Genomic DNA, 12,364 nt, shown 5'->3' with positions numbered 1-12,364 from the left:
TACAAATGACTATGTATGCATTTTGCATATGTTACATAAATACTTTATGTATGTTGTTTCCTTCATTAAAATGTAAGCTCTTCAAGGGCAGGGGTTATTTCACTTTTGTATCTGTATCTCCAGGGTATTTAGCACAATACCAGGAAAATGGTAAGGCTGAAAAAATTGCATTGTAGATGGAACAAAAAACCCAACTATTTGAAGAAAAGGGCAGTCTCAAAGAAGATGAGCTAAATACTGGTATATGTCATATTACTATTCAAAAACAAGTTAAGAATGTATTAGAAGTAAAAAAATCAAAAATATCAATTTTACATTACATCAGTTCTTTGAGGGATTCTGGGTTTAGTTTTGAATTTCACATTTTTGAGGTGATAATGCTGAATCAAATTCAGATAATTAAAGCATTCATTGAAAGACCCTAAACTGAGATATATTAAAAGTTCCTTTTTCCAGTGAAGGACAAGAAAATATAGGCTTAAAACTGTAGTAATAAAGTATTTTTTTTCTGAGGCATTAAGAATCTTGACTTATGAGAAGCAACAAGGGAGTGTCATGGATACCTTTTGGCAGTTGGAAGTTTATGAACCTCTTCTCAAAATGTTTTTAAAGTCATAAAATAAAACACATGCTTTACGAAGGAAACTATGTAATCTCTACTGCTGCCCCCTATAGTTTACAGACCCACTGAAATCTAAAATACAGACCCAAGGGGGTCCAGATTAAGAAACCCTGATCTAAAATAACATATGGATTTTCCATCCACAAAGATATTTATGACTCTGGACATCTACTTTAGAAAATCTGGATGTGGTAATCTGCCTAAGTCAGAGGACTAAATAAATTGACTTCTTAGGTAAGATCCCCTTTATATTTAACATATAAGAGTATGTTAAAAAAGTAGCACAAAACCTGGAATGAAGGAAGTTTAATAATGTCCTGTGTTATATTTTATATACCTACTCTTCATTGTACTCCTAATACATATATACATAATGGTTTTTGCTCAAACATCTCAACATGCAAAATTTACTAGCTTTGAAAAAAGGAAATTCTACATTCAACAAATATTTGTTTAGTGCCAGCTTTGTAAAAACTTTTTACTAGGCCCTGGGGACACAAAGACAAAAAAGGTTATTAACAGTCATAACAGCCCCAGCTGAATTGAATGGGCCCAAACAAAATTCATTCACATAAGTGTTCTAATTTTACTGGCCATTGGAACAAAAGTGAAATGGAATGTAATATTAATTTGCAAAGGGGAAACTAAGTGTTTAACTTTGTTTAATACATCTTCACTTATAAAATACAAATTGCAATTAAAATGGAGTTATTCTCTAACTTGAGTTGTACAATCCATTTTAGGCAAAAGCTTTATAATCATTTCTAAGAAACAGCAATTCAATTCTGCCAACTTCTATTAACTGCCTCTATGTTGATTTCTCATAAATTCATAGATGTAATGCTGGAAAGAACATTAGAAACTATCTAGTTCAACCCCCTCCTTGTGCAAAGGAGGAAACTCACTTTAAAATTTTAGTTGTCTTTTACGCTGCAAAAATGCTAAATAACTTTATCTAAAACTTATTTACCTTCCTTAAAAGTCTCTGCTTCAAAGGGACCAAGATAACATCGCCAAAAAAGCAACAATATAAAACATACCGTTTTCAAATTAGACTCAAGAGTTTAGGATTAAAGACCAGTTTATCAAAACAGAGAGCAAGCATAACTTCAATGTTTTACAAAGTTTCCATCTAGAATCAACACTCCATTTCTTTACCTAGGAAATAACATTTTTGAGCTTAGGTGATTGAATTAAATATTAATTATAAATTCTTAAATATTTCTATGTTAAAACTCTGGTTCTTATTAAAGCTCATAATGTTTTCTACACTTTCGAAAAGCTCCACGAAAATGGCTATTTCCTTCTGACATTTTAAAGAAGATTTTAATACAACTAGTAACACAATGACAGCCCGACTGGAGAATGAACACAGCCAAATATTCTCCGAGCTTAACAGGACTTTTGCTGTATTTCACACTTTAGTCACTTCGGACATTTAACTATCCATTACACTTCCAAGAATCAAATCTATTTACAACTAGCTTCACCTTTTGCACTAAAAACGGATACAAGTGACCAATTTGGGGTGTATCTGTAGTGCTGCAAACATCTCACCCTTAACTAGGCACACTGCGCTTTAAAAAAAAACAAACAAACAACAAACAAACAAACAAAAAAACTGAACACCACCAATCTAACAGAAAATAAAGCTGAGGAAGAGAACGAAGAAGTTGGGGTCCTAAAAAACGACAACAAAACACTGCAATTCGCTCATACACTCACGGTCCGGCAGAATACAATCACTATCACTTTTAGACCAACACTTGACACTACCACTGGATGCAAAATCTAAGGGTAAGGCCCGAGAGAAAAATTACGGGGTTCGGCCAGAAGGTCAAACTCCCCCCCCCCACCTCCCCAAAGAGAATTTTCAATAGAACTGAGCAAGGGTAGGAATGGAACGAGGGAGGGAGTGGGGAGCTTCGTCCCGAGGGCAGAGCGTGGTGACTCTGAGTGCGCTGAAGCAGCTTTATTTTCCAAGGCTGGATTCTCAGGCTGGGGTCGCCAGGAAGGGGGGAGGCGAGTTCTGGAGGAGGAAAGTGTGCGCGCGCGCCCGCGCGGTGGCAGCCGGGGGAAGGGACCCGGGGCTAAGTCGTCCCGGACTCCCACTTTCAATGGCTCTCCAACCCCCCACACCAAGATGGCGACGTGGACAGTAGGGGGGGGTGAGCTCGAAAGAGGGGGGGCAGAAGAAAGAAATGACTAGAGGTAGCCCCCTCCCCCCTACACCCACACATCCTCATCCCTCCTCTACCTTCTCCCGGCCGCGCGTGGTGGGCTTTAGGGACGACAGGAGGCGAGATCTCCCTTTACTTACTTTTTTTTGTCGTTCGTACCCTCGGCGCCCTCCATGGCTAAGCGCCCCCGCCACCAGGCGCTTCCTCGGCCGGGTCCGCTCCGGTTTAAGCTCCGGCTCCCCGCACACAAGGCGAAAGGGAGAGAGAACGCGGGGGGATGGAGAGAGAGAGGCGATCCCGAGGCGGCGGTTAAAAAGGGGAAGGATACACGCGGTCCCCGACTCCACCACCACTACCACCTCCCCGCTCCAAAAAAAAAAAAAAAGAACCCAGAACGTTCCGAAGCGAGGGAGCCTCCAGAATAATTCTAGGGATTCGAGTCTAATTCTCTTTGCCTCCAGTTTCTGTCAGCGCGGCCTGGACAGGCGCGCAGCAGCGCGAATTCTCTGCTTCCCTCCTCTTTCCACAGACGCTGCTCTGAGGGTTCAGGAGGCGGAGGCTGAGGGAGGACCGGAGGCTGAGGGGGCGGGGGAAGTGGGCAGGGAGCAAGGCCGCGAGAGCGCGCCGGTAAGGAGGAGGGGGTGGTGTGAAGAGTAAAAAGGAGGAAGGGGAAAAAAGGAAGGGGGGGAGGGGAGAAAGCCCGAAAAGCGCATAAGCGCATGCCCGAGGAGCGCGCAAGCGCATACCCGCCTCACCTGAGGGGGAGGCCGGTTCTCCAAGCACCAATGGAAAGCTCCAGAGTCGGCCTATCCCCACCCCAGCCCTCCCGGTCCTAGGCCAATCGGCTGGCTGTCAGCTGGGGGCACAGCTGAGATGTGCTGAGATCGTTCCCATGCTTGGCTCTTAGCTGCAACTGAGTGGACTGGTGGGAAGAGGAAGGAGAAAGAGAGACCGGGTGGCTGCGGTACCCGGCCTCACCGGTTGTTGTTTTTCTTTTTCTTTTTTCTTCTTTTTTTTCCTGGATAGGGGCGGGATTTCGCTTGCCCAGGCTACTGAAAATGATCTGAGCCGTCGGGTGCTAGACCGTCATTGCATTTAATGTACAACATTCTTCCATCCTATGTCATATGATTCTTGTCCCTTTCCCAACCACCCTTCCTTAAAAGCAGCGTGGTAATGTACTGCGGTCAAGATCCTACTGTTTACCTAGGCTGTGTGTGTTTGTGTGTGTGTGTGTGTGTGTGTGTGTGTGTGTGTGTGTGTTAATGCATTATGGTGGTGTTGGGGTTTTTTTGTAGTTGGGTTTTTTTCAGTTGTAGGCTTAGACCTCAAGCCACATACATTACAAAGGGTTCATTGCTAATACTCGAGATAACTAGCACTATCACCCTACACTTGGCATAGAAGACAATGAAAATGTCTCCTTAATCCTAAATGTTATGAGCTAGCGATTTATTACCATGCAAAAAAAGCTTAAAGGAAAACAAGGTTGCTCTAAGAATGGAAACCTGGTATTCTTACTTTTATACATATTAAAATTGCTTTATGTAAGTTTTCATTCAATTTAAATGCTAAGGGGCTTGAATGTTGCAGGAAAAAAAGAATGAACTATGATTGGTGGGAACCCAAATTAATTTTTGTTTGTTTCTTGTCTCCATTAAGGGAGAATCTTAGTTGAGTTATGAGATCAGACAGAGATCACCAGTTTTCAGGCTTAATTGCTTACAATTAGATTCACATAGAAGTTAAAAATAAGGAAAGTTTACTCTGATCGTTAAACCAAAAAGCATTTATTAAGCATATTTTATGTGTCCTCCCTTAGGGCAGAGCTCTATTAAACCAAAAATCACCACATTGCCTTGGTCACTAATTTTCATTTGATAAGGTATCTTGAATGCTATTTATTATGTTAATCATGGTGCTTTAATGGTTAAAAAAAATAGAAAACTTAAATAATAAATGGTATAATGGAAAGAAACTTAGATTGGGAAGACCTGTGTTCTAGTCCTAGATTAACTAACCCACCACTACATGTGCATCTTTAATGTATGCAATGTTTTTGCCACCTTCAACATATGCATATTATAACAATGGGGATAATATTTACACATATGAAAGTTACAGTGTATGTATCCCTCAGGGATACATAAAAATAAAGATCTAAATGAGAAAACATACAACTGTGATCAGGCAACTAACATATATGCATGGGATATCTCTGACTCTATAAATTAATTAGAGTAAGGAGAAGTTGAAGATTATTCTTAAAGGTTGGATTTTTTTTTTCCTGCAAAGTAAACCAACTTACTTACCAAGCTACTAACTCTTATTTTCAACAATCACACAGACATAAGGATATGTCTAAAAATTATATAGTGTACATCTTGCAAAATGGTAACAAGGCAATATTGGTGATTGTACATGCTGATATACGTGCCTCTTAATTTACTTAAAGCAAAATTATTTGGTCCCTAATTTACAATAACGAGGCTCTGGGAAAATTAGCCAATTAAGTGCCCAATACAGTGATTATCTTGTAGTTGCTTTTGGATATTTATTGTTCTTAAGCTGATAGTGTTGTCATTCAGGTAGAAGGATCCCTTGTCACTATTGTATTTACCACAGATACTGCTACACATATCATTCATCCTCTGTAGCCAGTGACTGACTATACATATATGGTCTGTCATTTACATGTGATTTCAGAATCAACATATATATTTGTAATAGCAACTCTACATGTCATTCTTTTTTTTTAATTTGGAAAATTTTATTTAATTGATTAATTTAAGATATTTTTCCATGGTTACATGATTCATTCCCTATCCTCCTCCAATTCATTCCCTATCCCCCTCCCATAGTTGACATGCAATTCCACTGGGTTTTACATGTGTCATTGATCAAGGCCTATTTCCATTTTATTGATATTTGCACTAGGGTAATGGTTTAGAGTCTATATCCCCAATCATATCCCCATCAACCTGTGGGATCAAGCAGTTGTTTTTCTTCTGTTTTTCTACTCCCACAGTTCTTTCTCTGAATGTGGATAGTGTTCTTTCTCACAAGTCCCTCAGAATTGTCCTGGATCATTGTCTTGCTGCTAGTAGAGAAGTCCATTACATTCAGTTGTGCCATAGTGTATCGGTCTCTGTGTATAATATTCACCTTGTTCTGCTCCTTTCACTCTGCATCAATTCCTGGAGGTCTTTCCAGTTCACATGAAATTCCTCCAGTTCATTATTCCTTTGAGCACAATAGTATTCCATCACCAACAGATACAACAATTTGTTCAGCAATTCCCCAATTGAAGGATATGCCCTCATTTTTCCAATTTTTTTCTACCACAAAGAGCACAGCTATAAATATTTTTGTGCAAGTCTTTTCCCCTATGATCTCTTTGGAGTATAAACCCAGCAGTGCTATGGCTGGATCAAAGGGCAGGCAATCGTTTAAGCACACTTTGGGCATAGTTCCAAATTGCCATCCAGAATGGTTGGATCAATTCACAACTCCACCAGCAATGCATTAATCCACATGTCATTCTTAAGAACTATGAAAAGTGTCTTTTTATTTTTATCAAAAACTGAATCACAACCTAGTAGCACTTTAATCAAGGAGATAAAGTCCTAAAATTTTCATTGGAAAAGATCTAAAAAGTATTTAAAAAGTGACCAAGAAGAAGGATTCTCTGGGATGAAGTGTACAATTATTTTTCCTCAATCCCATGTAATTCAATACAGTTAGATCACTTTCAGAAGGATGTCTCATCTAATCACTTTTCTTAACTTTTGCAAGTATCTAAGGTTCACTCTAATTCATATTAGCAATACTTCTTGAGTAAACTTTGAGATTACTTATAAATGACTATTTAGCACATAGATTTTATAGTAATAAAAGTTGGGCAGTGACTCAGAAGAACACAAGGTAAAACATGAAGTCTATGTTGTTAACAGAAAATAAGAAACACCTAACTTAAAAAAAAAAGAAAACTTCATGAAACTTACCTAATTGCATGTGGTTATAGTATTTAAGAAGCTACCATGGCTAATAATAACTACTGTAATATTGCTTCTATGTTTTGTTTTTCCCCCAATAAAAATATGATCACATAATAAAGAAGCATAGAATTATGTATGAAAAATTTAAAGATGTATACTGGAAACAAATACCTACGTTTTCCAGGCTGTGGAATATGAGTTGACTTTATTGAATTTTATTGAATTCTAAATGATGTTCATTAGAAAAATAGCTCATATTCTTTCAACAACACATTACTACCATGTCATACCAAAGCAAAACTTTAATTTTGTACTGTGCTTTTCCTCCTTAGCATAGCTCTGATTTCCATTTAGTTAATGAAATAATTAAATCCAAATTCAACAAAACATTTAATAAGTACCTACTATGTGCAATGCACTGAAGTAATGAACTTCAATGAGCTTTTCACTTGAATACTTTCCAATTGGAAAAACTGAAAGGAAAGGAGATATTTTGAAGCTTTGTCAAAACCGAAATCATTTGGAAAATGTTCAAAACCCCAAACTCCAGGAGTTTTTCCATTTCAAGGAAGGAGACACTAAAGTATGGGAAACAAGAGAAAAACAAAACTCTACAGTATTTAACACCGATGCTTATTTTTTTCATAATCCAGTTAAGTATAATAAAGTATTTTATTTATATTACTAAATATTTATTATATATTAAGTGACCATATTTTCTTCATACATTTAATTTTTAAATGATCAAATCATTAGGATTAGAGCTGACAATGAAAGCAGACTGGCATATCAACATATGATTGTGGTATGTGCCATTAAACTATAAATTTCTTCCCATTGGGAGCTTACACACTAAAATTATAGATAATTGAACATTGATTCAAATAGTATTGGTTAAATGTTTATTTATTTATTTTTTAAAATTAAACCCTTACCTTCCGTCTTGGAGTCAATACCATGTATTGGCTCCAAGGCAGAAGAGTGGTAAGGGTAGGCAATGGGGGTCAAGTGACTTGCCCAGGGTCACACAGCTGGGAAGTGTCTGAGGCCAGATTTGAATCTTGGACCTCCCATCTCTAGGCCTGGCTCTCAATCCACTGAGCTACACAGCTGCCCCCATGGTTAAATGTTTATTATGTACACTGTGTTATAACTCTGGGAATACAAAGACAAAACCAAAAATATTTCCTGTCCTCAAGGGGCTTAACATTTTCTTGAGAGAGAATGCACAAAGAGAAGTAAATTGAAGATAAATTGAAATGAAAGAGCATGTTAGCTAGCATGATCAAGAAAAGCTTCAAGAAGGACAAGGACATATTTGAGCTTAACTTTGAAGGAAATTAAGGATTTTAAGAGGTAGAGATAAAGAAATCACATTGTAGAAAGAAGACAGGGGAAGGGAGAAGCAGATATCAATATGAAAAAAAAATTTAGACATCCCATTTTCTGACTCAGCATTAATTAAAAAAAAAGGTATATTTAGAAAAGAAAGTGGTTCCTTCTCCATGATTTATAGGACAAGGTTGCTATTATTGTTAGATTATTAAACATTAATAGAGTATCCATGTTCTAAGTGTGGGGCAACGATTGCCAATTGTTGAAGAAGTCATATGAGAAAATGTGTGAAGGAAAGTATGAAAATGGGAAAGACTTAGAAAATAGATCTTAGTCCTTAAAGCTATTTTATTTAACTAGCAAACAATAGCTAAAAAAATGTAGATCACTTTTATTGATATAATTTTTTCATATTTCCTTACCATAATTGCCAGAGAAGCTTAGTGACTTGCAGAACATCATCTGACTTGCTAGTGGCAAGCAGGGACTGTATAGACTGGGACTAGGGCATACCTCCCAATTCAGAGCTCTTCCACTACACCTCACAAGCTTCTTGTTACTCTGAGGAGGAACAGTAGGATTTTAGTGGCAATGTGCTTCTCCTCCATGCCAGCTTCTGCTAATATATCTGCCTATGATTCTCTATATCTACTTTGGGGTTTTGAGCATTGAACTTACTAAAAAGTTGAGTTAGATGCAATATAAAATACAGGACTAGTTTTGTAAGACATTAATTCTGTCTCCACTAAAAGAGATGGTGTCCTGTCTTCTTTTAGGTTTCTTGTCAGTAGCTCTAGAAAAAAGCTAGGTTCATAGCATAAAAAAACCAGAATGGACCTAAAAGGATGATCTAGAATGTAGATTCTAATCTAGACTAATCTCTTATAGATAAAGAAACCAAGACCTGGTTTAATGGGAAAGGAGATTCAAACTTTAATAAAATCTTTCTAATTTAGATTTCACTAAATCAAATTTGTCCTGGACCCATCCCTATCCAACAAATTATCCAGCAAAGGACCAGATGTAGGTATTGCTATCAAAAGCAGCTAGATAGTACAACGAATGAAACCCTGTTTGCCTCACTTTCCTCATCTGTGTAAAATGATCTGGAGAAGAAAATGGCAACCACTCCAGTATCTTTGCCAAGAAAAACTTAAATGGGGTAACAAAATATTATATATGACTGAAAAACAACTGAAGAAGGTATTGATATCAGCCTTCTCTAAACCCAGAGCCTGATTTAGGCTGAGATGGTATGAAAATGATAAAAATGTTGGTCTGAGAATGATAGCCACAGTGCCAGGAAAACTTTAAATATTACATTATAAAATTACAAATATTAAAAATTGTAGCTTTATTAAAATCTAACTGAATCAGACCCTTTCCTAAACATAACAAGTAGCAGTATAAACTAAATTTCACCTCCAACTCACCTTTGGGTAACACTAAAGTTCCCATTCAGTGCAAAACACTGTAGTAATAAAAAGATAAATGATCTCATTTCTGCTCACTTCATCATGGGGAAGCTAATAGAAAATGCCTCCAAAATCAACTGAAAATGTCAAAACTAAAAAATACTTCTAAAACTAAAAAAATTAATCTTTGAATAATTAAGAATAGATCTTATGTAGATTTCACTCTTTATGTTCTTTGTGTAAAGTACTTTGTGTGTCTAATAAATTTTATTAGCCAGGACAGAAAACTATTTTTTTCCCATTTGGATCTTTCTTGAGAAAACAATTACTTTTCCCTTTTCTCATCAGTTAAAAGTCATACAGTTTTAACCACCAAAATTTAACTGCCAAAATTGAATTATTTTTCTTATCTGACAATTTGTTATCCAGACATTCCTTACCCTGATTCAATATAATATTAATATTTATAAGAATCAATTATGTAAGATAATTAATTAATAAATATTCACAAGAAAGGACAGAAAGTGTATGATGCAGAATGTAGGCAGTAACTTGTTCTATGATGCAGTGGTGTCAAACTCAAATAGAAATGGGGGTCACTAAATTGTATATAAGAATCCCTATGTATCACATGTTAACTCAGAAAACTTTACATATATGTATATAATGAATACATCACTACATTAAAGTCAGATGATAACTACATTTTAGTCTAGTGGCGTGGCACTGAAAAGTACCTTGGACCCATAAAAGTTTCACTTCTGCTCTGGAGGACAGAAATTCCCCCAACCTTTATCTTAAGGCCCTGGGGAGCTTTGAGAAACAAAAGGCCATGACTGAAAGGCTGGTCTCAGTCCCATTCTAAAGGAAGGAAGAGAAATCTTAAAGAGGAACTCTAGAGAGAAACAAGGATGAGACCTGCAGGTAATAATATCGAATGGGGTTAACTATGTGAGTTGGAGCAAGCAGAAAGGGAAACCTTGAGTCACAAATCCGGCATCATGCCACAGCTGCCCCTGCTGCTGTTGCCATGGAGAAAGGGGGAGAAAAAGCTGGGATATTAAGACAAAGTCAGTGGCAGTTTTCAAAAAGCACATTGAACAGAAACACTAGTGACTGGCCCTATTGATGCTTCAGAGAGTAGAACTAGTGAATTCATACTGCCCTGTTCTTTACTTCACTCCAAGTATGGAAAATTAACTTTTCTGATCCGTGTTTCTTAAGAGATTGTTGTGCTTTCTCTTTCTCTTTCAATGATTCTCTAAGATGAAGTGATTGATGAGACACTGTCATTGAATGTTGTGTATATTTTTGTGCCAGGAGAGAGATTAAAAAAAAAAAAAAACCTTCTGGGCTCTTTCTTGGCATAACAGAGGCTAAGAGCTACTTAGAAGGCTTTATTGATTCGTTTTTTTATAATTTCCCAAAATAGGGAACAAATGTGATGTGAACCTGCATTACTATCATATAGACAAAATGACCCTAGAAACTTTTGTTGGAGAGGTGTATAATTGAGTTGGGAGCTGGCATTTTTGAGGTGGCCTTAGATGGCATTTCTTTCTATTGTCTCTTTTGCCATATGGGGAATGGAGCTTAAATAAAAAAACTAATTCATATCTAGGGGATAGAACTAATAAACATGACTAAAGAAAAACCATCTCTACAGGGAAGGCTTGGGAGTGAGTAGAGGGAATAACTAGTCTAGAATACACTATCCTTAGTACCCCATCTTCTCCCATACACCATTTTAAGACATACAAAATTAGTTTTCTAAGAAGATAAAGAGTAAGAAAGGGCTAATTGGGAATTACTGAGTTTTTCCCCCGGGGTTTAAGCAAATTCAGATATGTTGGTCTCCTTATCTTTTTGTGAAAGTCATGGAGAATTTAAATGTCTACATTATAATGTGCTAACAAATTTTAAATACAATTAAACTAGCTTGTATGCATCTGATTTTTATGAAAATGAACCATTAAAAACATTAACAAATATTAGGCTAGGACCTGTGGTTTCATTTGTAGAGGAAACTTGCAGATAGGGAAACTTTTCTAACAATGTAGAATCTCACCTTTGCTACAATATAGTCTGTTAGTTAGAACCTGGGGTATGCTGGTAAATGTTTAACTACTAGATCTCCTAAAAAAACAAACAAACAACTATATGCACAACACACTTTTAAATTTAATCTGTATTAAAAAACAAAAACCAAATCCTTCCTTCTGCCTTAATATCAGTTTCTAAAACAGAAGAATGTCAAGGCTTAGGCAATTGGGATTAAGTGATTTGCCTAGGTTAGAGATGGCAAGCCTTTTAGAGATTGAGTGCCCAAACTACAACCCTCACATGGCATGGGAGCCACCTCCCACCCTCTTTCTCCAGACAGGGGAGGGAGGAAACGTTCCCATTGGGCTGCTTGGTAGAGGGGTGGGTCCTGAGAAATGTCCTCAAATGTGTGGAGATAGGGAAGGGAACAGCCCCTTAGGCATGCTGTGGCACGCATTCTATAGGTTTGCCAACACAGGCCTAGAATCACATAGTTAGAAATGTCTGAGGTCAGGTATGAACCCAGGTCCTCTTGACTTCAGGCTTAATGCTCTATCCCCCTTGCTACCTAGCTGACCTAATCTGGATAGGTATTTTTTCCCATAGCTTTCTTAAGTCTAAACAATCAACAAAACAATAAATTAAGGGCCGATTTGTAATTTGCGGATTTCGAAGGTGTAAATGTTCATACTGACAATTTAACTATTGGCAAGCAGATTGGAGCTGGTTTCAGCAAACACCCCCTGCTAGAACACTGATAGTTAAATCAGA

The 12,364-nt window shown here is 37.4% G+C and overlaps 1 protein-coding gene across 1 annotated transcript in view; it reads right to left on the bottom strand.

The window, feature by feature from the left end:
• Positions 1-3,519, bottom strand: part of HIF1A (hypoxia inducible factor 1 subunit alpha) — a 41,946-nt gene extending 38,427 nt beyond the window's left edge. Inside the window, exon 1 of the mRNA XM_007472982.3 lies at positions 2,943-3,519. Within this exon, the coding sequence (XP_007473044.1) occupies positions 2,943-2,977 (35 nt within the window). The 5' untranslated portion in view covers positions 2,978-3,519. The remainder of the gene's footprint in view (positions 1-2,942) is intronic.
• Positions 3,520-12,364: the final 8,845 nt, after the last annotated feature.

This window comes from Monodelphis domestica, chromosome 1, assembly GCF_027887165.1.
Source record: "Monodelphis domestica isolate mMonDom1 chromosome 1, mMonDom1.pri, whole genome shotgun sequence".
Lineage (NCBI taxonomy): Eukaryota > Metazoa > Chordata > Mammalia > Didelphimorphia > Didelphidae > Monodelphis > Monodelphis domestica.
Note: the sequence above shows the minus strand (reverse complement) of the source record. Positions and strands in the feature narration are given on the sequence as shown.